Source organism: Tiliqua scincoides, chromosome 5 (genome assembly GCF_035046505.1).
Source record: "Tiliqua scincoides isolate rTilSci1 chromosome 5, rTilSci1.hap2, whole genome shotgun sequence".
Lineage (NCBI taxonomy): Eukaryota > Metazoa > Chordata > Lepidosauria > Squamata > Scincidae > Tiliqua > Tiliqua scincoides.
The window spans coordinates 18,485,435-18,510,516 of NC_089825.1; the positions used below are offsets into that span (position 1 = coordinate 18,485,435).

General features: G+C 45.4%; 1 protein-coding gene across 1 annotated transcript; it reads left to right on the plus strand.

Moving 5' to 3' along the window:
- Positions 1–10,390: 10,390 nt before the first annotated feature.
- LOC136651319 (phthioceranic/hydroxyphthioceranic acid synthase-like) lies at positions 10,391–24,479 on the plus strand. Its single transcript, XM_066627595.1, has 6 exons — positions 10,391–10,445; positions 12,119–12,272; positions 15,800–15,960; positions 16,450–16,653; positions 17,627–17,808; positions 18,909–24,479. The coding sequence occupies exons 1-6, from the start codon at positions 10,391–10,393 to the stop codon at positions 24,477–24,479; spliced, it is 6,327 nt and encodes a 2,108-aa protein (XP_066483692.1).
- Positions 24,480–25,082: the final 603 nt, after the last annotated feature.

Below are 25,082 nucleotides of genomic sequence, written 5' to 3' on the forward strand. Positions count from 1 at the left end.
CCTGTCATTCGCACATTCCCTTTTCTGGACTAGACAAGGAAATCAGAAAATATTTTGTTGATGTTTGTTCTAATGTTTGTTATCTTCTCTGTTGGCTTTTTGCCACCCTTGATTACACGAGGGGTGGTAACTTGGGTAAGCAAGAGGATTAGAGGTTGGGTGTATTGTACGTTGCGGAAATTTTTAGTGGTTTTGACACCTTGCAACAGTTTTACCTGTTTTATAATCTCTTTTTATTAAATCATATATTTAGTGAGTTATCCTATGTTGTAAGGAGCCAGGAATGAATATTACTCTACAGATAGGACAGCTGAGGCCTAGTGTCATGGCTGCAGCCAGAGGGTTGCAGTTCCAGCTTTAAGCCTGCCTACGCAGCAGATAAAGTGAAAAATACATTTATGACCAAGGGCTCAGTTGGCTGGGGGCCATGGACTTTTTGCTTTGACAATATCTGGGAGAAGAGATACAGGAAACATGTCAAGACGTTCAGGGCAAAGTGACCTCCTGATTTGACAATTGCAGAAAGTCCCAGGATGAGAGCCAAAGTTTGCATAAGAGGGTCTCATTGGATAAGGGGTGTACTTGTTTACACAATGCTATAAAACCTGTGAGCAGGGGGAGGTTGCTTGGGGGCTGGTCCTATGTCCTGAGATGGTCTTATTTCTGTCCTGTATGGTAAATCTGCTGGAGAAATAAAGATGGACTAAAGAACAGTACAAGTCTCTTGTCATTCAATTTGGCTGCTTGAAAAAAGAACCAGGAAAAGGTAAATTCCTCTCTAACAATGTTGCATGCAGGGTTTTTGCCCATCTTTCCAGGAGAAGGGATGTACTTGGGACCAAGGGTCAAAGAGGGCATGTTGGTACCACCATCATGAGCACAAGGGCAGCACAGGGGGTATAGGTGGATTAGTGGTAGGAGTTTCAAGTGCCAGACAAGTGGGGTTCAGACAAGTTGTGCCTATTTTGTCTTCTGGTTGCTTTCTCAGCCTTGATACCGTCATAACCTTGTGGGCAGCCATTAGGTCTTATCCTCCTGCCAGGTCAATCTTCCATGGATTGAATCATGGATGAGCATGCCAGCCTGTCTTGCATCAGGCAGGAGGATTGCTCTGTTTCAATTCTGTCCACCAGAGCTCCCACGGAGTAACCCCCACTGAGTTAGGCAGCAGCCTATCTCAGTGGGAAGGAATGAATGTGGCCATAAGCCAGTGGTTCCCAGACGTTTTTGACTGGCTGCTCGCTTGACCAACTGGGTCAAGCTTGTGGATGACACCAAATTTTTTCAAGTGATGAAGACCAGAAGAGATTGTGAGGAGCTTCAGAAGGATCACCCCAAACTGGGAGAATGGGCAGCAAAATGGTAGATGCGTTTCAATGTAAGTAAGTGTAAAGTCATGCACATTGGGGCAAAAAACCAAAACTTCACATATAGGCTAGTGGGTTCTGAGCTGTCTGAGACAGATCAGGAGAGGGATCTTGGGGTGCTGGTGGACAACTTGATGAGTGTGTCAACCTAATGTGCAGTTGGCATCCTTCAGTCTTGGAGGACTATGGTATCACGCTCTGAATGGTGGTTCTGGAACAGAGTGTCCTCTCCAGTGCGTGAAACCTGGGTAAAGTAGATATGGAGGATAGACTGTTTCCCATGCAGCAAATCCCCCCTCTCCACGTTGCTGAAATGTTCCAATGGAAAGGCAGAAGCCAATATGGTTGGTTCCAGCGGCGTCGCAGAAGTTGCCAGAACGTGACTGTGTTCAGCCATGAACCGCCTCAGGGACTCCGGTTCCGGATTTTGCCTCAAGGTTGACTCCTGAAGCCTTTTCCATAACTGGATGTAGCCACAAGGCAGTGGAGTTTTGGGGTCAGAGTTTTCCTTCTCTCAGATGAGCTGCCTTCCCAGGCTAACAAGTCCCATCTACCCGGTGGCTGTTTAGTCGATTAATGTGCAGTGGCAATGAAAAAGGCTAATTCTATGCTTGGGATCATTAGAAAAGGTATTGAGAATAAAATGGTTAATATTATAATGCAATTGTATAAATCAACGGTAAAGCCACACCTGGAATATTATGTCCAGTTCAGGTCACCATATCTCAAAAAGGATAAAGTGGGAATGGAAAAGGTGCAGAAGAGAGCAACCAAAATGATTACTGGGCTGGGGCATCTTCCCTATGAGGAAAGGCTACAGCGTTTGGGCCTCTTCAGTCTAGAAAAAAAGGAGCCTGAGAGGGGACATGATTGAGACATACAAAATTATGCATGGGAAGGATAAAGTGGATAGAGAGATGCTCTTTTCCCTCTCAAACACCAGAACCAGGGGATATCCACAAAAATTGAGTGTTGGAAGAGTTAGGACAGACAAAAGAAAATATTTCTTTACCCAGCTGGTACTTAGTCTGTGGAACTCCTTGCAACAGGATGTGGTGATGGCGTCTGGCCTAGATGCTTTTAAAAGGGGATTGGACACATTTCCGGAGGAAAAGTCCATCATGGGTTACAAGCCATGATGGGTATGTGCAACCTCCTGATTTTAGAAGTAGGCTACCTCAGAATGCCAGATGCAGAGGGGGGAGAGCACCAGGATGCAGGTCTCTTGTTGTCTTGTGTGCTCCCTGAGGCATTTGGTGAGCCACTGTGAGATAAAGGAAGCTGGACTAGATGGCCTGATCTAGTGGTGCTCTCCTTATATGGGTCACTGGCTACAGCTCCCTATTAGGGTTACAATCCTGTACATTGTCTAGGAAGGCAGTTTTTTTTTGTGAGGATTCCATGGCTCCCTTGGTTAATTTCTGCAGCTCCTGGGGGAGCCACAGCTCACAGTTTGGGAACCACGGTCACAGGCTTCGTAGGATTAAATCTTCTTTGCCTGTGCTCTGTTCAGTTTTGAGAGCACATATGTGCAGGTAGGAGTTCAGCCTAGAAGAGGGATTCTTCTTCTCCTGGCGATCAGAGGAGGTCTCAAATGCGCTGTTAGGACCAGCCAATCTGGTCCAGCCCTCAGGACCAGCCCTCATGGCCAACTGAAGTAGTCCCTTCAATGGGTAGGGAGTACCCACATCCTTCTGCATACTCATCTCCCCTGCTGCTGCTGCTGCTGCACCTTACATTCCTTGGACTGAAAAAAAAGAGGGAGTTTAAGAGGGAGTATAAGAAGCAGTGTGCAGGAGGCTGTGGCTGAACTCCTTCTTCTGTTCCATTCCTCTGTTCTCCAGTTCATGGAGGGAGAGAAGAGAGCTGACAAATTACCAGGAAAGAGGCAGTGATTTTCTAGCACAGTGATTTTCAGCCCCACTGCAGGCACACTCCTGTGGCACTATTCTCCTTCACAGACACCAAGAAGGAAATCCCTGCCTGGAAACAAGTGTGTCTCCCATCCCTCACCAGTGCTGCATAACTCCTTCCCAGATGGCAAACCTATGCACACTTCCCTAAGAGTGGCCCCATTGAATTCAGTGGGACCTATCTCAAGGTGGGAAAACATAGGATTGTGCTTCCAAGCCTAGAGACAAGTGAGACTGCCAGTGCTGTTTTCAAGGCCTTGATGCCTCTGCTGTGTGCCTCCCCCTCCCCTTGCTTCCCACAGGCCGAGAAGCCTGTGAGACTGAGAGACAGCTGAGACTGTTGCTGCTGTTGTCTATGCCTTACTGTCTCTGTTCTGTCTCCCCTCCCCCTTGCTCTCCGCAGGTTGCTGCCCCACAGACTGCTGCCCCACACTGGGAAGTGTAGTCTCACCAAAGTGAGCAGTGCAGTCCTGCCATCCCCAATCTGGTCACTGACCTAGCTGGTCCCACCTACGTTCCTGTGGCTTTGCACACTTCATGACACACAGCAAACCGACTGGTGCTGCCAGACTGCACTGACACACATGATGTGGGTGTATGTTGGATAGTTTGCAATGGCACAACCGCCCTGCTGGGGTTGGCCACCCCACCCATGCACGTTTCCCTTTCAGATGCCAAGTGGCATAGCTAATGATCATGTAGGCCGGTGCCAAGCTCAAAATGTTGCCCCGGAAGTGATGTCACAACCAGAAGTGACATCATGCCCGGGCTTTCTAAAAAGTGAGAATTGGGAGGAACCCACTTCCTCCCCCCAGCTGCTCACCACCAACTTGCTCTGCTGCCTCCCTCCAGTCAGTGGCATAGCTAAGGCCTCTATCTGCTACCTGGGGTCAAAGAAGATTTTATAGCCCCCCTCCATGACAAAATCAAATTTAATTAATTAAGTAAATAAATAAAAAGTTATTGGTTCCATGCTGCATCATTATATCTTCTCATTGGCACTCAGAGCAATCAGTCTGATAGGTCAGTTAAGCAAACCTACTTTTTGTTCCATAAAGGCAGTTGTGTTTTCATTTTCTGGTTAATTGGCCATAACTTTTGATAGAATACAGATATTCCAATGCAGTTTGTTTAAGTGCATTCTGCTTTAAATTACCTTTCCCATGATGTATAACATGATGGTATTATTCATACATACCAAGATTTTCACAATTTTGGTCACTAATGTCAAGCTCAACTTGTTGCCTCCCCCCAAACCTTGTTGCCTGGTGCAACCGCTACCCCCTGCACCCCCTTAGCTATGCCACTGCAGATGCTGCTCTTCAATGGATCCAGTGCAATAAAAACCATATGCAACAATAGAAAGAAATGAAGCACGATACACACATCCGGTCTTGTCCTTGAGTGATAAGGACTCCACCTTCCTTTCTCCAGCAAGCTCCAAGGAGGTTCACCATAAAGGAGGGCTCACATAGCCAGATGATAGCCGGGAGCCTTAAGCCAGGCTGTCACTTGGAAAGGGAATGAGCTGGCTCTGAATCCAACATGTAAACAAGCAGAAAATGGGGTGTCACACTTACACATGGACCAGAAAATAACCCAATGTTGGGAAGTCTCATCACATCAGGCTAACATCTTTCACGCATGTGCCCAGGATCTGAGCCAGAGGCAGAGCCATGTCTGGTGACTCTGAAATCTATGCATGTCTACTCAGAAGTAAGTTCATCTTTAGGGGGGAAGCACATAAAAAATATTTTATTACTCCAATAAAAAATGGTTTATAAATAAATAAATAAATAAATAAATCAAAGATTAACAAGTTGTGAGTTCCTGCCCTTTTTTATTTTTATTTTTTTACAAAAAAAAGCACTGTCTTTCACGCATGTGCCCAGAATCTGAGCCAGAGCCATGTCTGGTGACTCTGAAATCTCATGAGATTTGGTTATTTATTCATTTTTATACCCCCCTTTTCCAAGGAGCTTGGGGGAGTGTACATGATTCCTTCCCTCCTTTTGTCCTCACAATAACCCTGTGAGGTAGGTGAGGCTGAGAGATAGTGGCCTAAGGTCACCACTGGATAGCCTGGCAAATGGTTGGATTGCCGTGGGGGTGGGGGTGGAGTGTGGTGGGCCGCCCCAGCCATGCTACACCACTGCCTCATAACAACCCTGTGAAGCAAGTAAGTGGAGAGATCGTGACTGGCCCAATGTCACCCAGGAACCTTCATAGCCGAGCGGGGATTTGAATCTGGATAGTGCTTCTGGTATTCAACAGCACCATCCTGGCTCTCTATGAAATCTATGACATTGTTGCACAAAGCGGCACAGATAGCACCTCCATGACATGACTGAGGTTGTGGGAGCACTAGTCAGGGCAGTGGGGTTATGCCCCCACTTGCACACCCTCATGTCCCCAAACTCCACCACTGTCCCCAAACTTGATGCCTGGAGGGTAGTGGGACAAGCCATGGGGCCCCCATGGCCAAACTGTTGGCAACTAAGTGGCAATCAGAAGGCCATCAAGGCAGTCATCCATAAGGAGAGGGCCTTTCAGGCCTCACATAGGCACCTGAGCCACAGCCCCACCCCCCACACCTGCAGATGCTATGGCTCTTGTAGCAGGCAGTAGTGGCCCACTCCTTGGGACCACCATCACACCAGTAAACTGCCATGGGAGACACGGCTTCGCCTGGCATGAATGGGCTGGGCTTGTCCTGGCTAGGGCAAGGGCCAAGGCAGCACTAAGGATGCCCCCTCCCTCCCATGTGCAGCTTCACTATGGCATGGGGGTGGGTGCCATATGTGGCTGCCCTGTGCTGCCAGCAGGCCTCCCTGCAGCAAGCGGCTGATACACGGGGTGCCTTGCAGGTGTGACTGGATGGTATGGCTGGTGTGCTGTGTCTGCCTGCGCAGATCTTCGGGGACCTTCCCTGTGTGCTACATGGTTGGTGCCAGGTTGTGCTGCAGTGGCTGTGCCTGTGGGCACAGGCTGTCATGTGACCTATGGATCTGGTGCACTACTGTCAGCACACTCTCATGCATGTCTACGCAACCAGGGCGAGGCGGTTGGGGCAGCCCCTCTGGCAGCCGTGTCACACCCCACCCTGAGAAGCAACCTGGGAACCTGGGGCCAGCGGGGGAGGGTGAGCGGGGGAGTTCCCCGGCGGGCCAAGGAGGCTCCCGGGGAGGAAGCCACCACCTATTGGAGCTGTTTCAGGTGGTGGTGGGTCTTTCACACCTTGGCCTTCAGGAAGGAGTTGTGGCAGAAAAGCTCTGTCCAGCAAGCAGAGCACTGCTCGCAGTTCCTGGGTTAAAGCCCCTGTTTTCTTACGAAGTGAGGAAACAAGGTCAAGCACTGTCAGAGAGAGCAGTAGCCCTGGTATAGTGCAGGGATCTCTAAACCTTTCAGCCAAAGGGCCGCATCAAATATCTGGCACAGTGTCGAGGGCTGGAAAAAAAAAATTCAATATAAAATTTTAATAGATACATTAAGGATGGAACTTAGATGAATGAATGAAATGAATGAATGAATGGGTTCAAATGTCCAGGACTTCTCCAAGCACGAACACAGCCCAAGAAATAAAGCACACACACTTAAATGGACCCCCATTCCCCCACCCCACAAGCACAACTCTGGTTGTGTTTGGTCAACTGGGCCAGAGGCTCTCAGGGGATCAGAGGCTGGCCGCGGGCCGGATAGAGGTACTTTGCAGGCTGCATCTGGCCCCTGGGCCGGGGTTTGGAGACTCCTGGTATAGTGCCACAATGAATGAGACTGGACTTCTGTAATGTTTCCATTTTCATGAAATATCTATGAATTGTGATAAAGGGTTTGCCTTCTCTAGACTGCTGTGCACACCTTCACATGCTTGCATTCCCATCTGGGATTGTATATAGTTTCCTGCATGACTCATAAGAAAAAAATAATGGTGCAATAAACTTTTATCACATGAAGTAGGCTCTAGTATATATGTAGCAAATGCCAGTTCAGCACAAGCAGCAGGTGATTCAGTCTTCAAGAACAAGGAATTTCCTGTGAAATGCTTACAGGTATTACCAAATCAGTCAGAGTACTTATATTGGAGATGGAGCTAGCTTAAAGAATAGTTGTTTCTCTTTATTTTATTATTTGCCTTGGCAGAATTATTTTTTGAATAGGTAAGTTCTTCTTTACTACTAATTTATATTAGACGATTTTTGGACCACAAGTGAAATTGTTATACAGAGCCTTAACCAACTGATTAATGTAATTGTGATATGATCCAGTGACTACTGTCGTAGCTTTTTATGCCACATTATAGCATTTGGTATGTTAGCTTAGGATCCTGGTGGTTTCATGAAAGAAGCATATGTTGAAATAGAGAAGCATCAGAATGCAAGACTGAAGTAGGATGAAATAGATCAAGGTTGCAATCTTATGCATGCTTTCCTGGAAGTAGGCCCCACTGAACACAGGGATTTACTTCTAAGTAGACATGCATAGGATTGCACTGTAAGGCTGAAATCCTACACACACTTTCCTTTGTTCTGGAAAGTTACTCTGGGAGTAAGTCAGCCTGGGAGTAAGCCAAATTGAACAAAGTGGGACTTACATCTGAATAAACTTGAAATAGACTCACACTGGAAAAGTTTGCTTGAAGTGCATTATATTGAGTGGATGTTCTATAACCTTTGGCAACTCATTTATATTCACAAACATTTGAGAATATGTCACACTTTTTCACACTTTTTCCACACTTTTTTTTACATATTTAAGGATTTTTTTTTCTATTTTCAAATTATATTTAAATTTTTAAAGTTTGATCCAGAGTCCTACAGCTACCACTGCAGCCTATCTGTGATCTGTGGGTTTGAGCAGAACAAGCTGAGGCGCTACCTTGAATAAGGGGGGTGGTTTGCCCTTGCCCAGCTTTGTAGAGCACAAGGACAGAAGCCAAGCTAAGGTAATACCACCACCTACCATGGTGGCCTCTCATGCACCATTGAGGGAACTGAGGTGCAATGGTGGCAGATTCAAGTCAATTCATTCAATCAGTTGGGGACATGCAGCCTCCCTCACTTGCTCTAGGGTCCCACTGGCCTCCTCTAAAACTTCTGAGCCTAGAAGCCACTGGGCAGCTCCTCACACAACAAATTGAATTGCATATACAAGGTACTGAGTACAAAAGACCCACACATCCTTGTCAGTTATGAAAACTGTATACATCAAGTATTTGCTGCTTGTCTCTTTAAAAGTACTTGCAGGCAGGGATCCAGTCCTTTTGTAGTTAAAGCTTCCATCAATGTATCTGAAAGGGTCAAACAGTGAAAAATGCATGCATTCAAGTGTTGAGTTGCTCTTGCCTCACTGGGAGACTTTGCATGTTCCTTTAAATGCCTTGAACCAGCAGGAGAGTGTACTGCCACTGCACTTTTACCTACCAAGTGTGGGGAAAAGCTACTACAGTCCTGCTGTTCTCAGTGTGATGAAGAGACTGGTTGAGGAACATGGAAGGAGGCACCATCAGCTAAAAAGAGCTTACAGTATTGGCTAAAAGGAGGGGGAGGTAAAGTAATTGTTCATCCCTCCTCCCTCCATTCAGTTGATATAATGGGGAAACGCTGAAGCTCTTAAGAAGTAAAATTAAATTTTTCAATGGTGTGAGCATGGAGAGGAGGAGGAGAAATGTGTAATTTGTAACAGGTGATGAACAGGCATTAATCAAACTAGATTTGCCACACTTCTACAATCACAGTATACCTGGCACTCCAAAGAACCAAAAGATAGGCTGTGGGGATATGGGTGTGCGCAGCACACTGTTCTTGAGACAGAATATTCTGGTTTAATGTTCTGATCTTGCTGCAATAGACATGATAGTTGTAGGAGCACACTAGATCCTGCACAGCACTAGATAGTTACTAGATCCTGCACAGCAACTGCATAACAAAAATGAGCATTTTGTGAATGCATGCGCACAGTGTGCTTGCAAGGAGAACAGGCAACAAAATTATGTGCATATACAGTGGATCCTTGAGCAACAGTGTATCTTCCACCTGCTTGCTCTTTGCTTCTTTCCAGATGTCTAATCGACCCTCTCAGAGGTATAACTACATTGGAGCCTGAGGAGTACCTGCTCCTCTGCTAGAGGGGCGCAACACACAAGGCAGTCACTTCTGTGTTCTCTTCAGAGGAGGAGGCACTGGTGGCTTTGTGCGCCCTGTTCCTTCTCCTGTGGCACCTCCAGCGCCTCCTCCTCTGGGGAGAACCAGGAAATGATCTGCACCTCTTCTAGTTGCACCTCTGGACCCTCCCACCACATGCCAGAAGAGAGGGATAAAAGCAGAACTGTTTCTACTGGATCCATTACCCCTGTACTCTTCACCTCTATAAGTTCATATGGAGCAGGCATTGTTATACATGTCACCCAGGATCAACTGTGAGGGTTGGCAAGTTGAGCTCAATTCAACAGTTGAATACAACATGGTTGAGTTTGCTTCCCAAGAGCAACAAAAAAGAGTGTCCTGTGCACTGGAATTCAAAAATCACTGAGTATAAATATCAATAGCTCTCTTGTGGTTTTATTAGTATACTGAATTGGCACATTAATAGCAATTGATAAGGACATTTGGAAAACATCACAGCCATAATTTTTTTTTTATGGTTACTTGCACATATTAGATGGTATTGGAACATGTGTCACAAGCAGTATGCATTAACTGGAGAAAACGCCAGTGACAGTTGACATGATTTAAAAAATTAAGAATACTATTAGGGTAGCTACTAGGGCAACTCAGAGGATCTAAGAGTAAACTGATGGGAATTAAGCTCAGCCTAGCTATGTTGATGTGAGCATGTCTTTTGCACTCACACATTCTAACCTAGTTGACAGCCTGACACTGTGCATATGTCCTCAGAAACATGCTCACTGTGTTCCACAATCTTCACTTCCAGGTCAATATTCATAGGATGGCAGTCTCTATGGATCAGATGTTTTTGCATATGAATGAATGTAGGTGTATATCATTCAGATTCCACCTGACTATATTTATACAAGATTAAATAAATAGATGCTTAGACAAGACACACAATTATTTTATAATTATTTTGCAGTTGCAGAATACATGTGAGAAAATGAAGTCTGAAGACGAGGTAGCGATAGTAGGGATAGCGTGCCATTTTCCTGGAGGTAAGCTTCCATAATTGCTACATGAAATTGCCAATCCTAGGCAGAGATATCAAAGAGCTCAGTCTAGCGGTAAGTCATGAAAGAGGTAGTGGAGATTAGGTAGAAATTGGAATTATTAAGCAACATGGTGATTTACTGATGATTCAAGACTGGAGGAACATGCACACACATCAAGGATCCTGTCAGAAGCAGTCTGTAAGCTGTGAGCCATTTTGTTACATCAGCTACACTCTATTGTTCACCTGGGAAAGAGTGTTATCCACAATTATGCTTTTCATAATTGCTGGTTCAGACTTAAAATGTGATGCAAACCAAGCGATGCAGAGCACAGATGATCCATGAGTACCACCCAAAAGCTCAGAAGAAGACCATGTGGTTTCTTGAACATCATCTTGACATCTGAATATTGATGGCATAGAGCAGGAGTGTTCAAACTTTTTGGCAGGAGGGCCACATCATCTCTCTGACACTGTGTAAAGGACTGGGGGGAAAAGAATCAATTTACATTTCAAATTTGACTAAATTTACATAAATGAATATATTAGAGATCACTGGCATACCTGGGGGGGCAAACAGGGCAAATGCCCTGAGCGCCAACCCTCCAGGTGTGTCTCAGAGCCTCCCCTCGCCCTGCCCCCACCCCCCCAGGAGGAACACACAGAAGCGCTGTGGAGAGGCAACTTGCTGCCTCTCCGTCAGCGCCTGGGCACCAACTGAGCCGCCCCTCCCCTCCTCTTTTATAGGAGGATAGGAGGCAGGTGCCCTAGAGAGGCACTGACAGAGGGAGGGGGGCGGCCCAGTTGGCACCAAGACACTGTCTCCCAGGAGCGCTCCTGGGTGCCCCTGCTCCACCTCTGAGGGCATCTCTCAGAGGCAGAACAGAAGTGGCACGCGCCCCCTCTGAAGTCGGAGGGGTCACCACTCCTGCGCTTCAGAGGGCATCCCTCCCAAGTGCAGGGCAGGTCTCCCGGCACGGGTCACCCCTCCTATGCTTCAGAGGGCGTCTCTCTGTGGCGCAGGGGAAGCGGCACGCGCCCCCTCCAACTTCAGAGGAGACGCGTGCTGCTTCCCGGCCCCACGGGGACTTCCGCGTGAGGTCTCCACTGCACAGCGGTCTGGGGCCGCTGGAAGCAGCCCCAGACCGCTGTCATGGAGACCCCCACAGCGCGGAAGGCTCCATGGGGGCCTCGGCTGCCTCCTCCATTCCCCCTTGTTTTCAAAGGGGGAACAGAAGAGGCAGCTGCGCAGAAGTAATTACGTTGAGGGTGATGGTGTGCAATCCTATCCACACTTACCTGGGAGTAAGCCCCATTGACAATCATTGTTATATACATTGTTAAATCATTGTTATATACATAGTAGCCTGTTAAAGTATAGATCTGTAACATTTACCCAAATACATTTACCCAAATGCAGTCACATACCACGGTAGCATCAAGTCTAACAAAAATAAAATACACATTGAAATGAATGGGGACCCACCTGAAATTGGCTTATCACCCACCTAGTGGGTCCTGACTCGCAGTTTCAGAAACATTGTAATAGGAGATTGTTGACTGTGGCTGAGTTCCACTGTTTTCAAGAGAAATAGATATATATGCAAAATGGTAGTTCCCTCTCCCTCAAATACTGAGAACATAGGTAGCTAACAAATATGTTAAATCTTGCTGCAGGAGAAGGAATTGACAATTTCTGGAAAGTGTTGGTAGAAGGCAGAAACTGTACAGTAGAAATACCCCCGGAAAGATTTGACACCCAGAAGTGGTATGATCCAGACCCCAACAAACCAGGGAAAATATTCACTACACGTGCTGCACTTCTTGATGGGTAAGACTAATAATGATCATGCCTTGTTTGACTGGGCCAGACAGTGTTTACCATGAAGGCACAGGCAAAGTTAATGACAAATAAAAATTGCTTAGAAAGAAATAATATATATATTCCTTTGAAATGGTTGTGTCTACTGAAATCAAAAATTATATAATTAGAAGTTTTCTTTTTTCTTTTGTTGTTATTGACTGGGCCTTGTTTCTCCTGCTTTCTGCTATGGTGCTAAAACCTTTTTTACCCAAACATGATTTGCATAATAGCTTTTTTTCTGCTGTACTTGGTGTGATTTTCTGAACTTTTTTTGGTCCCCATGTCTTGTTTTTCATGCTGTTATTTAGTATTGATGTTTTATTATCTTATTAGTATTCTGTTTTGGTTGTTTTATGGCACAGCAGCACACACAAATCCAATAAATACATACATATAACTTTTATCCACAGATAAGAGTAATCCCAAAAGGCACATTAGACTTCCGGTCTTCCTAGTGGAGGGAATCAAGGGTTCAGTCCTATCCAACTTTCCAGCACTGATGCAGCCGTACCAATAGGGTATGCGCTGCATCCTGCAGTGGGGGAGCAGTCAAGGAGGACTACTCAAGGTAAGAGAACGTTTGTTCCCTTACTGTAGGGCTGCATCAGTACTGGAAAGTTGGATAGGATTGGACTCTAACAGCCTAATCTTATTGCCTTTAAGCTTGGGAATGGTGTAAACTGCAATCCCCATTGCCCAAAAGACCCTGGATGCCCTCGGTCCCTAGGGCAATGTTACAATGGCATTTCCATGCAAGTAAACTATAATCAGTGAAAACACATGAGCTAGGCAGCCCTGAAGGGTCTGAAATCAAGAATTATCTTTTCCTCTCAAAGAGTTATCTTTCCCATTCATTCATTCATTCATCTAAAGAATTTATTCCACACCTTTCTCCCAGTAAGAGCAATCAAAGTTTGTGACTTTGTAACTGGGCCATTTCCAGTAAGTGACCACAAAGTTTAAAATTTCACAGTAATAAAATATTAAAAGCAATTACACCATTCTAAATAAAAAGGCCTTAAGGCCCTGCTAAAAGGGAGTTGGTCTTAATTCTAAGGGGAGGAAAATTCCACAATTGGGGCACTACTACTGAGAAGGCCTGATCCTGTATATTTTGACCATGCTGTGTCAAAGGTGCTCTGATCTTAGATTGATGTTTGGCAGCTGATGGTATTGTCCAGGCTCCAGATTTTTCCCATAGAGGGAAGATGGAGTTGAAGGCAAGAGTTGCCTGACATTTATGCATCTTTATGTGTTTTGAAAAGACAGATTCACCTGTCTCACACGGCATTCCAGGTTTATTGAATGACTTATATTTATTGCTACTTTATTACTGTTTTTTAATCAGGTATTATGGATTTTTGGATTCAAGTGCTTTCATATAAAAATGTGGGACTTCAAAGGGGCTCTGTGGATGAAGTTCTTTCATTCACATGGCACCTGTAAATAAAACCAGAAGTTCTGCACTGAACTGCTTTCTGCATACTTTTTGGACAGAAAGTGGATCAACGTGGCTTGTGTCTGCAGCAAGCTGGAGAGAGGTGGCAGTGGTGGCAGATGCAGGGTAAAAGACACCCCAAACCCACCCCCCACAATTGCTGATGCAATCCACATCACCTCACCTTATGGATGGGCTGCCCCTGTCTCTATGCACTCCAAGCAGCAGAGAATAGCAGAAGAAAAAAAATGTGAAAGAGCAGCACCAACAGCCAATCCGCAGCATTCGTGGCAGTTCAGCTACCATTCACCAATCAGTGTTGTGTGTCAAAGAAAGCAGCAATCAAGTTGAAATTTCTTCTTCTGTACAAATTGTCAAAAGTGTTCCCCTCTTCAAATAAGTGCTTTATGTTCTCTGGATTTGAGGGTGCAGTGAGTTAGTTGAGGGACTATGGGCGCAATTCTAACCCCTTATGTCAGTGCTTTCCAGCCAAAGGGACATGTGCTGCGTCCTGCAGTTGGGTGTCACTCACAGAGGCCTCCTCAAAGTAAGGGAATGTTTGTTCCTTTACCCTGGAGCTTCATTGCCCTTATGTCAGTGCATAAGGGGTTAGGATTGCACCCTATATTTCTCTACTCAGAGTTCTGTTTTCGGTTGATCTGCAGGGATGAGGAAAGAGGAAGTGGGGGAGCAATTATTAGGGACCATGCCATTAGCACCAATTGAAGTGTTTTTAACCTACTGCTGGGGAGGTTGGATTGACCTGTGGGTGACCATAATTTCCTTACTATACCCCACTCCTCCCAACATTGCCCATTTTTGCCCCTTCTGCCAGTGGTGTATTACTGATGTACAGCCCAATCCTGAGCTCCCAGTGCTCAGGGCTGCAACGGCGCCGAAAATGGCTGCCGCTGCATCCTGCATGCCTCTTAGGCACGGTCGGCGGCTCCTTGGGAGAAGGGGACTTTCGTCTTCTTCCCCCAGGTAAGCCAAGTAGCCCCGCAATGGGGCTACTTGACTCCACACCGACCCTTGGGTCAGCGTAGAATTTTGAGCCTCCGTGTCGGGCTGGTGGCCCAAAATGAAGGCTCAGGATCCAGTGGAGAAAAGCTCCACCGGTCCCGCCTCCCTCCCTCCCCAGTCCCTCCCCCAGAACGCCTCCTCCCCACCCTCTCCCTGTTCTCCCTCCACCTCCCCCTGCCCCGCAACGCCTCCTCCCTGCCTCCACCTACCTTACCACTGCTCCACAGTCTGTGTGACCACTGAGCAGCAGAGCTCCAGTGCTTGCCCAGTGCTGGGCTACGACTGGCAGAGCACCAGTGCTAAGGCCCGCAAACATGCCTTATAGCACCGAGCTCAGGATTGGACTCGTAGTCACTATGCTGGTGCAAGTGTAGTATGACCTCAACATAGATTTTCTACACCTGGTTATCTTTGAACTCAACCAGCTCAACCAGAGATGCTGTCTTTACCCAAAGAATGTAAGTCAAAGATAAGGGTGTACTGTTAGGAATTTTCTATGTTTATCTGATGCATTTTTGTTTGTGAACTGACTTGGAAGTTCACTATATGTGGTGGGGTATACCTTCATTAAACAATATTTAGTACTCCTTGTGTGGACGTGTGGTGTTTTTAAGTGCTTAAGCAGAAGCACACAGAAAGCCTTGGTAATATGGCAATTGCGGGCAAACCCCCCCTTGTTACGGCAAACCGACAGAGATGCTAGTTCCCAGGCTGAAATGTGACAATAGCTGATACAGCACTCTGTGAAGAAGCACCCATTGTTCTCACCCCTGTATGAGATTCTAATGTGGCCTTATCTGAGAACTGAATGTAGCTGTTAATGTTGCAAGTACAATAAAAACGCAGGAGGAGGCTAGTAGAATCAGCTTTTCTCTCTCTCTGCTTTGAATCTAAAAGTCTGACTCTCGTCCTTCCTTGGCTCCCTGATTCTTTCCTGCACTTATCCAGCAACCTAGCCCGGGGGCTTGGTTGCTCCCCCAAGGGTCACTGCAACAGACGTGTAACCATCTGTCCTTTTCAACACATTCAACAGATTCAACACATTTGACAACAGGCTGTTTGGTATCCATGATATGGAAGCTGCACGTATGGATCCTCAGCAAAAGCTACTCCTGGAGTGCACCTACAGAGCACTAGAGGATGCAGGAATACCCACAGAGGACATCAGTGGCACCAAAATAGGGGTTTTTATTGGTGGGTTACAGTCTTTGCATCTTGAATCAATTAGTGTGTAATCACATTGACTAAGAAAAGTCAGGAGAAAAATGTTTCATTAAGTCAAATCATTAAGTCAAAATCTATAAATGTTTGGATCAGGTGGGTGAGGGTTCAAAAGTAGATTATGACGTAGATTCAGATGAGTTGCAGCAGTGCCATCATTTTGTTTTGAGGCTCAGACCTGCACAGTTTAAAAAATAGCTAGATCAAGGAATCTTAGATTATGTGGGTGCCACTTTGGCTTTAGGGAGAGGTGGGGAGGGGTTGTGTTGGCCTTGTTTCCAAATTTCAGCAGACTCTTTTGATCTCTCACTCACCAGAGGCATCCTGAGGGCGGGTTTCATCCTGTGCAGCACTTACTTTCAGCAGCTCAGTGTTCTGGAAGTTTGGGGGTGATGTAGTGAAGGGATCACATCTTCCCTGACCATCTCATGTTAGCGTGAAGCCCATCTTTTCTATTTTCAGGTCTGATGAATCGTGACTATGAGATTGTTTCCAGTGGAGCAGTGACACATATGAATCATTATGATGGCACTGGGGTAGCAGTGAGCATAAATGCTAACCGAATTTCATACACTTTTAATCTGACTGGACCATCGCTTGCCATTGACACTGCCTGCTCATCCTTCTTTTATGCATTGCATTGTGCCTTAAACGCGATCAAACAAGGTGCCTAATTTCTTAACTAATAACATTTGTTGTAATTTGGTATTTATGGGCAATGTTTTCTTGGAATTTCATTTGTCACAAGAACAGACAATCACTGCTTTCCAGTAACTTTTATGCTTCGTTCATACAATAAAATACAAAATCATTTGTCCTAACTGATGTCATAAAAAGTAATGCCAATAAGAAAACTTAGGATAAAAACCAAGTTAGCCAGGAGCCAGACACTCCCAATGCCATGTTTTTAAAGGCTGCTAGAATGGTTAGAAGTAGCTAGTGAAAAATAGCAACAGTGCAGCACGTGTAGCTTGTGTGGCATCAGGAATGAGTTCTTGATGGGAAGGGCAGTTCAGCAGTGGAACAGATAGCTGAGGGAGGTGGTAGATTCTCCCTCACTAGAGAACTTCAAGCAGAGACCTGCCAGGCACCTGCTAGAGATGCTCTCAGAGGAGTTACTGCTACAGGCGGAGGGGTTGGACTATATAACCTTGTGGGCCACTTCCAACCTTTGATTCTATGATTGTTGCCTAGTTTTCATTGTATGTGCAGATAATACGCTGGCTCTCCCAGATGGAAAGGGTCCCTAAGCCACATATGAAAAGCCTTAGAGGCCTGTAGTGAATAAACCTAAACTATTTCAAGAACTTATTGGATCTTGACTTATTGGATTTGAAGCTGGATCCAAAGCTTATACTGGATTTGCTGTTTGAAGATCCAGCTTATACTGGATTTGAAGCTGAATTTCAAAGCAGTTGTTACTTGGATAACTCCATGTAATCTTTTTTTTTTTTAATGCCAATGCCAATACTGTATAAGTATCCAATCTTGCTGTTGTCAAGACCCTGTAGGATCCACCTGTAAGACCCCCAACTATTTAGGGCTTCAAATATTCAAACAACCACTTTGAACTAGACCCAGATGAACACAGAGAATTCAGAATAACTGAAATTTGAAAAATAATTTCATTTTCCTATAGGTGACTGTGAAGCAGCACTTTGCGGAGGAGTGAACTGCATCATAGATCCCCGCACCTTTGTATCCCTGTGCAAAGCCAAAATGATCTCTCCTGATGGGCTGAGCAAACCTTTTTCCAAGGCGGCAGATGGCTACGGAAGAGGAGAAGGCTGCGGTGTCGTTTTACTGAAACCACTAAAGAAGGTGCCGTAGTGTTTATAGAACCAGCATCAAAATTCTGAAATGAAAGACCAAATTACTATAAAGTTATCTAGCTCTGTATTGTCTTACACATGACATCTAAAGGCAATTGTCAATTGTGTAAAAGAACAGGATACCATCAGGTTGGTCTAGCATAAAAGGCAGGAACCAGAAACACAAGAAGTGTAAACAGAGAGACCTACAACCCAATCCTGAGCTGCCTGGGGCGCATGGCTGCAGTGGCACCAAAAATGGCTGCCGCTGCATGCTGCATGCTCAAGGCATGGGCACGCTGGAAGCAGGGGACTTTTGTCCCCTTCCCCTGGGTAAGTGCAGTAGCCCCACAATGGGGCTACTTGATTCTCCACCAACCCAAAGGTGGGCAGTGAAACAAGAGCCTCCATGTAAGTCAGCAAGCCCTACACAAAGGCTTTGGATTTCACCGGTCCCGCCTCCCTCCATCCCCGTTTCCTCCCCTCGGCACGCCTCCCCCGCCTTCTCCCTGCCTCCCCAACATGCCCCCTCCCTATCCTCTGCCCGCCCTCTGCTTGCCTCCCCCTTCCCCGGAACGCCTCCTCCCCACCTCCCCCCACGCCCCCACTTACCTCTCCGCTGCTTGGCGGTCTGCATGACTGCTGCATGGTGGAGGTCGGGTGCCCGCCCCGTAGTAGCCTGGCACCAGCCAGTGCTGGGTTACCACTGGCACTCGCCCAGCAGTAGGGTGCAGTAGGGTGCAACAGTGCATGCCAGCATTAAGCCTAGGACTGGGCTCCTATAGAAGCTTAGTAGACAAGCAATTTTACATTATAAACCTCTGCCTCTACTGCAGAAACAAAAAAAGCAAACAGGAAAAATACACCCACTGTCTTGGTTTGTCAATGCACATTTTCAGGCAAAGTATATATTCCATTTACTTGTGTAATCTATGATTAATTGCACACAGTCTTACACTTGTAATTAGTTGATAAGAGGATTATTACTAAACTTTGCAAGAAATTAAAGGACTTGTGACAACTCATAAAAGAGCTTTCCTGGGAGTTTCTTTGCCATTTCCATTGTGCCACAGTCTTGATCAATGTCATTTTATTTTTCCTTCCAAACAGGCACAAGAAGACTTCAACAAAATATGGGGTGTCATCAGCGTCAGTGCAGTTAACCAGGACGGAAGATCTGCCACTCCAATCACCAAACCATCTCAAGAGCAACAGGAAAATCTCCTGCTCAGCGTTTACCCAACTCACGTTGATCCATCGGCACTGCAGTATATTGAAGCACATGGCACTGGAACTCCTATAGGAGATCCCACTGAGGCAGAAAGCCTAGGCAATGTCATTGGCAAAAAGAGGTCTCCTCACATGCCCCCTCTCAAGATGGGCTCAGTTAAAGGGAACATTGGACACACGGAGTCCGCTTCTGGGGCAGCTGGGCTAATCAAAGTGCTCCTGATGATGCACCATGGGAAGATCGTTCCATCCTTGCACTTCTCGGAGACCAACAGCAGCATAAATACAGAGGAATTAAATCTCTCCATTCCCACAATGGTCGAGAGGTGGGATGACTCTGGCGACTTGGGCAGATTAGCCGGGATCAACTGTTTTGGATTTGGCGGGACTAACGCCCATGTGGTTGTCCGGCAGGTTAAGCAAACCCAGGTTCTTCCTCCAGTCAAAAGACCTGTTGAGCTGTTTGTCATCTCTGCAGCTTCAGGCTGTTCTCTCAGAAGGACAATGGAAGACACTGCTAGGCACATCAGTGCAGGTGGCTCAGTAACCCTCCCAAGCCTGGCCTATACCTCTGCATGCAGAAGAAGCCACAGAAACCACAAGTGCAGAAAAGCCTTTGTGGCGTCCTCTCTCCAGCATCTGGAACAACAACTTACATCTGCAGCTGGAGTAGAAATTGTTCCAGCAAAGAGGCCTCCGCAACTGGTTTTTGTGTTCTCTGGTAATGGGCTGAATTTGAAAGGGGTGTTTGCAGCCTTGCTAAAGACTGAGCCAGTCTTTAGAGACAAATGTCAGGAAATTGAAAGACTCTTTCAGAAATACTCTCCCATTGACTTCCTGAAATTAGCAGGAAGTGAACATGAGGGTTTGACCAGGCCCGAGATTGCCCAGCCCTTACTCTTTATGCTGCAGGTGGCCTTGGTCACCCTTCTGCAATACTGGGGAATTACACCAGCAGCTGTTGTTGGCCATTCAGTTGGCGAGGTAGCTGCTGCCCATTGCGCTGGCTATATTTCCCTGGAAGACGCCATCAAAGTCATCCATCACAGGAGCAGGCTACAGACTACAGTCACTGGAGGCAGGATGCTGGTCATAGGTAATGTCCCAGTGGAAGAAGTGTCTGGGGCCCTTGGAGTATACTCAGGCAAGGTCTGTGTTGCAGCCTTTAACAGTCCTCAGTCCTGCACGTTGTCGGGAGACGCAGATTCCATCAGTGCCCTTCAGACAGAGTTAGGTGAACACTTCAGAGAAAGAAACATTTTTCTTCATGCTTTAAATGTGCCGGCTGCATATCACAGCCAGATGATGGATCCAATACTGCAAGAGATAGAAGAAAGCTTACTGGTTTTGGAGAAACAGAAGCCTGAGCTGGAGGTGTTTTCAACAGTGACGGGGAAGGTAGTCTCAGATGAATTTCTCATGGGCAGTTACTGGGCAAGGCAAGTTCGGGATCCTGTTCTTTTTGCAAAGGCCTTAATGACTTCCGTGAAGGACAAGGAAAATGCTGTGTTTATAGAAGTCGGTCCCCAAGGAGCACTACGGAGATACGTAACTGAAACATTAGGGAAGGAAAGAGAAGTGTTTCTTTCTTTGCAAACTAACAGAGAATATGAGACCCTTCTCACGCTTGCGAAAGGCCTTTTTGAATTGGGGTTCAATCCAGATTGGAAGCACCTCTTTGATGGATATCAAAGTGTGCCGTCCAGCTATCCCAGGTATCAGTTTGAACGTAAGAGCATCACATCCTACTTGGAGTATCGCACCCAGCAAGATCAAGAAGCTGCAAACTTTCATCATCCTTTAGCTCTGAGTGTTAGCAATGACAACACAGAATTGAAGTCTTCGATCTCTCAGGCCCTAACACCATATTTGTATGAACACAAGCACAATGGTGTCCCTCTTGTTCCTGGTGCCTTTTTTGTTGAACTTGCTCTGGCAGCTGTGATGAGTACTTCAAGATCAAAAACACCCTTAAGTATGTGCCAGATGAGCATAAAGTTTACATCACCATGTGTTTTGAGTGAAAGTTCTCATGAATTGAAGGTAAAAGTGGAATCACAAGAAGCAGTACAAGATTTCAAAGTGTTCTCTTCATCAGGGGCCGTTTTTGCATCAGGACAAGTCACAAGGAATCCAGAAATGTATTTGGAAGAAAGGAGCATTTGCATTAAAGATGTTCTGCAACGCTGCACATTGCTCATAAGCAGAGATGAGATCTATGAAACACTGTCTTTTGCTGGATTCCAGTATGGTTCAACATTTAAGCAGCTTGGAGATGTTTTTTATTGTGAAGAACTGAAAGAAGCTATAACCATCATGAAGGTGAACAAACAGACCACAGAAGAAATGCATGAGTATTTTATCCATCCAGTACTCTTAGACAGTTTTCTGCAAATGACAGTGGTTATGATTGCAAAAACATTCAAGCATCGTATAGGCTTTCCTTCTGGAATAAGCAGCCTTGTAATTGTGAGACCATTGGAAGAAGAAATTGTGATATATTTAAAAACAAACAAATCTACTGAGAACTACTTGGAGTTCTGCGGATGCTTCACAGATAAACACGGTTCTGTTTTGGTTGAGATAAAACGTGCTGGGATCACTTTTGTGAAGGAGACATCCGTGCAAGAAACCAATTCACTTTTTGAAAGTAAGTGGAAGGAGATCTCCCATTCTCAGATGATGCAAAAGTCAGGAGAAGCCCCTAGGGTTGCTGTGTTTGCTGACAAAAATGGGGTATCTCGGCAGCTAAAAAGATATTTGCATAAAGATTCTACGTTTTTTATGTATGATGAGTGGGAAAAATTAATGGAAGTCAAAAGCCCAGAATCAGCAGCGCAGGACAGAATTAAGCTGGAAGTACAGGGCTATAGTGATGTTTTGTTTCTGTGGGGAATTCAAAGGCTGAAAGAGAACAATCCAGACAGTGTGGTTGCACATTCATCCATGTGCTGTGAAGCTTTTCGACAACTTATCATAGCCTTGAGAGAGAAAATGAGTCATTGTTCCATCACAATAATCACTTACAGGACAACAGACAAGAATGTAGACCACATTAACCCTGGCTTTGCTTTGTACGGCATGGCACGGACCTGCACGATGGAGGCTTCTGAAATCACATTTCAGATGATTGATCTCAGCTCCACAAGCACAACAGACATCTCAACATTAGCAGATGTTTTAGTAGAATATGAAGCAGAGAAATATCCTGAAGTGTGGATTGATCAGGGGAGAATTTACACCTCTGAAATCAGACACACCCAAATTAGCGGCACATCCCACAGTTGTCGTTCACGGCCTCTTCAAAACACTGAGCAGTTCTCTCTTTATACTTCGGAGCCTAATGAAGTGAGAGATGTATTTGCTGAATGGACTGACAATGGTCCTGCTCCTCTGGAGAACCACAGCGTGCAAGTGCAAATTGAAAAAATAAGTATCCATTCTGAAGACTTTTTTCCTGTTAGCGTTTCCAGCTGGAACTTTGGAAATACGTTATATTGGAAGTCACAGACAATTGATAAGCATCAGCTTATGGCCCTCGACTTCAGTGGGACAGTCGTGGCAGCAGGTTGCAAAGTGGAACAGCTCAAGGTGGGAGATCATATTATCTCCTGTTATCCGGTTGTTGCATCTTCAAGACTGAATCTCCCTGACACTGTGTGTTTTAACACTCAGAAATTTCCATGCTTTAAAACTGTACCTTGTGTGTCTTTCTTCAGGATTGCCTGGGAAATTTTGCATCAAATGTTACCAAAGCTAAAACGGAGTGGATCTTTAGGCATTATTTCTACTGAACCACAGTCGGTTTTGTGCCAAGTGCTTACACTGTCAGCCCAGAAAGCAGGCTGGAAAGCCCTATGTACAAGACTTGACAGCAGTCTGGAGCAATGTATAGCTCACTGCAATGCCCTTATTTTCCTGCCTCCCTTGGAAAAATTACCTAAAGATGTTTTGGCACAACTTTCGCAGCTCCAGGATGTAGTGGTAGTAAGTGGAAACCACCAAGTTGAACGGCTGACATCTCTCATGGGAAGTTGTCCTGAAAATATAAAGATTCATGTTCTCAGTCTTGCCAGCATTTTTCAGAAAGCATCTCTGAAACGTACCCATAAGTCTTTCTCTCACTGGATGAAATCAATGCAACTCAAGCAACTGAAGAACTTGTCTTGTTCAGTATTCCAACAGACCGAGAACTGTAAGGACACAGACCCTCTGATGTCCCGTTTCACTTGCAAAACTGTACCTCTTGCTTTGCTGAAGGGTGACATGCACAACAGTTGTATCTCTGACATCCCAGTGTATGAAGCCAAGGGCCACCTGTTTAAGCAGAATGCTGTGTACATAGTCGCAGGGGGACTCACCGGTCTCGGCTTTGAAACGGTGAGATTTATTGCTCAAAACAGAGGAGGTTGCATTGCAATACTTTCACGGAGAAAGCCCAATGCTGAGCATCAACAGCAAATCAGTAGTTTGCAAAATCGGTATGACTGGAGCAGGATTGTCAGTCTGCAGTGCAATGTAACTGTTGGGTCTGATGTCACCAGAGCGATCAATTCAATCCGCAACCTCTTTCCAAACCGCCCCATCAAGGGTGTATTCCACAGTGCTGTGGTTTTACATGATGGGATGATTGAAGCCCTGACGATATCTCACTTTGAGGAAGTCTTAAGCCCCAAGGTTGCAGGAGCCATCAATCTTCACCATGCTACTCAAGGGCAGGATCTCGACTATTTTGTATGTTACTCATCAGTTTCTTCCTTTTTTGGAAATGCAATGCAAGCCAACTATGCTGCCGCCAATTCCTTCCTGGACCTTTTCTGCCATTACAGGAGAAACTGTGGACTTGCAGGACAATCTATTAACTGGAGTGCCTTGAACCTTGGAATACTGCAAAATCAGAACCCGCTTCAAGCTCTTTTGGAAGCCAAGGGCCTAGAGATCCTGCAAGTGGATAATTTTCACCAATATCTTAAAAGGAGCTTGATCTTGAACAATCCTCAGCAAGCAGTCATTAGACTGAACATGAGGACTTTCATTGCTCAAAATCCAATGTTGAGATACCGCATGCATGCAATCTCTACAGAAGTATTTGGCAGCAATTTCCAAGTTTCTGAACAAACAAAGTTTTCAGAATTAGCTCCAGTAAAATCTGAAGATTATATCATGTCATTGATGAGCCAGATCAGTGGTGCAGACAGAAGTGATATAGCAGTAAATACATCAATTTCATCCCTTGGCATAGATTCTATGTTAGCTATGACTCTACGGAACTGCATTTTGCAGGACAGAAAAGTAGATATACCACTTGTGAAATTACTGGATCCTCACACCACTGTGCTTAGTTTAGCATTGCTTTTAGATGGAGGCTCCAAGTCCGTCGGAAAGAGGTCTGAGAGAGAATACAATGAGAAACAAAATACTGAAGGAGAAAGCTGGAGTGCTTATTTGTAACTTGATTGTTTACAAAATGTGTTTCTTTCAAGAATGTTTAAATAAATTACCTTTTGCTAAAAGTCAAGCTACAGAATTCAACAGACAGAAATGAATGCTTAGATAATTTGTGTTTCACTCCAAAATTCCATTGAACTGAATTCACTGAAACCTGCAGAAAATGATTTTTTTAAATTAAGTTTTCTTTTCTGAAGCATTTTCCTTTAAAGTTTTTAGTCTGCATAACATTATTCCCCTCTAGAATACTTATTTCCAGTATGATTAAAATATATTTTCTTTAGTTTTGAGAAATATCTTACAGTTGTGCTACTTTTCAAACCATATTTGAAGTATGGATATTATTAATAGACCCATCAGCTAAGGGCTCAATCCTATACTTACCTAGCCCTAGCGCTAGTTTACAGCTGGGTGCTGTAAATATGTCATAAAGCATGTTTACAGCACCCAGAGAGCAGGGAGTGCTGGCACTGGGCTGGTGCTAATCAGTCACCAGGCCCAGCTCCAGCAGGAGGAAGACTCCAGGAGTAAGCAGCCTCCAGGAGTTAGTGAAACCACCAGGTGGACAGGAGGTGGGTGGATTGAAGGCAGGGCCATGGATGGGAC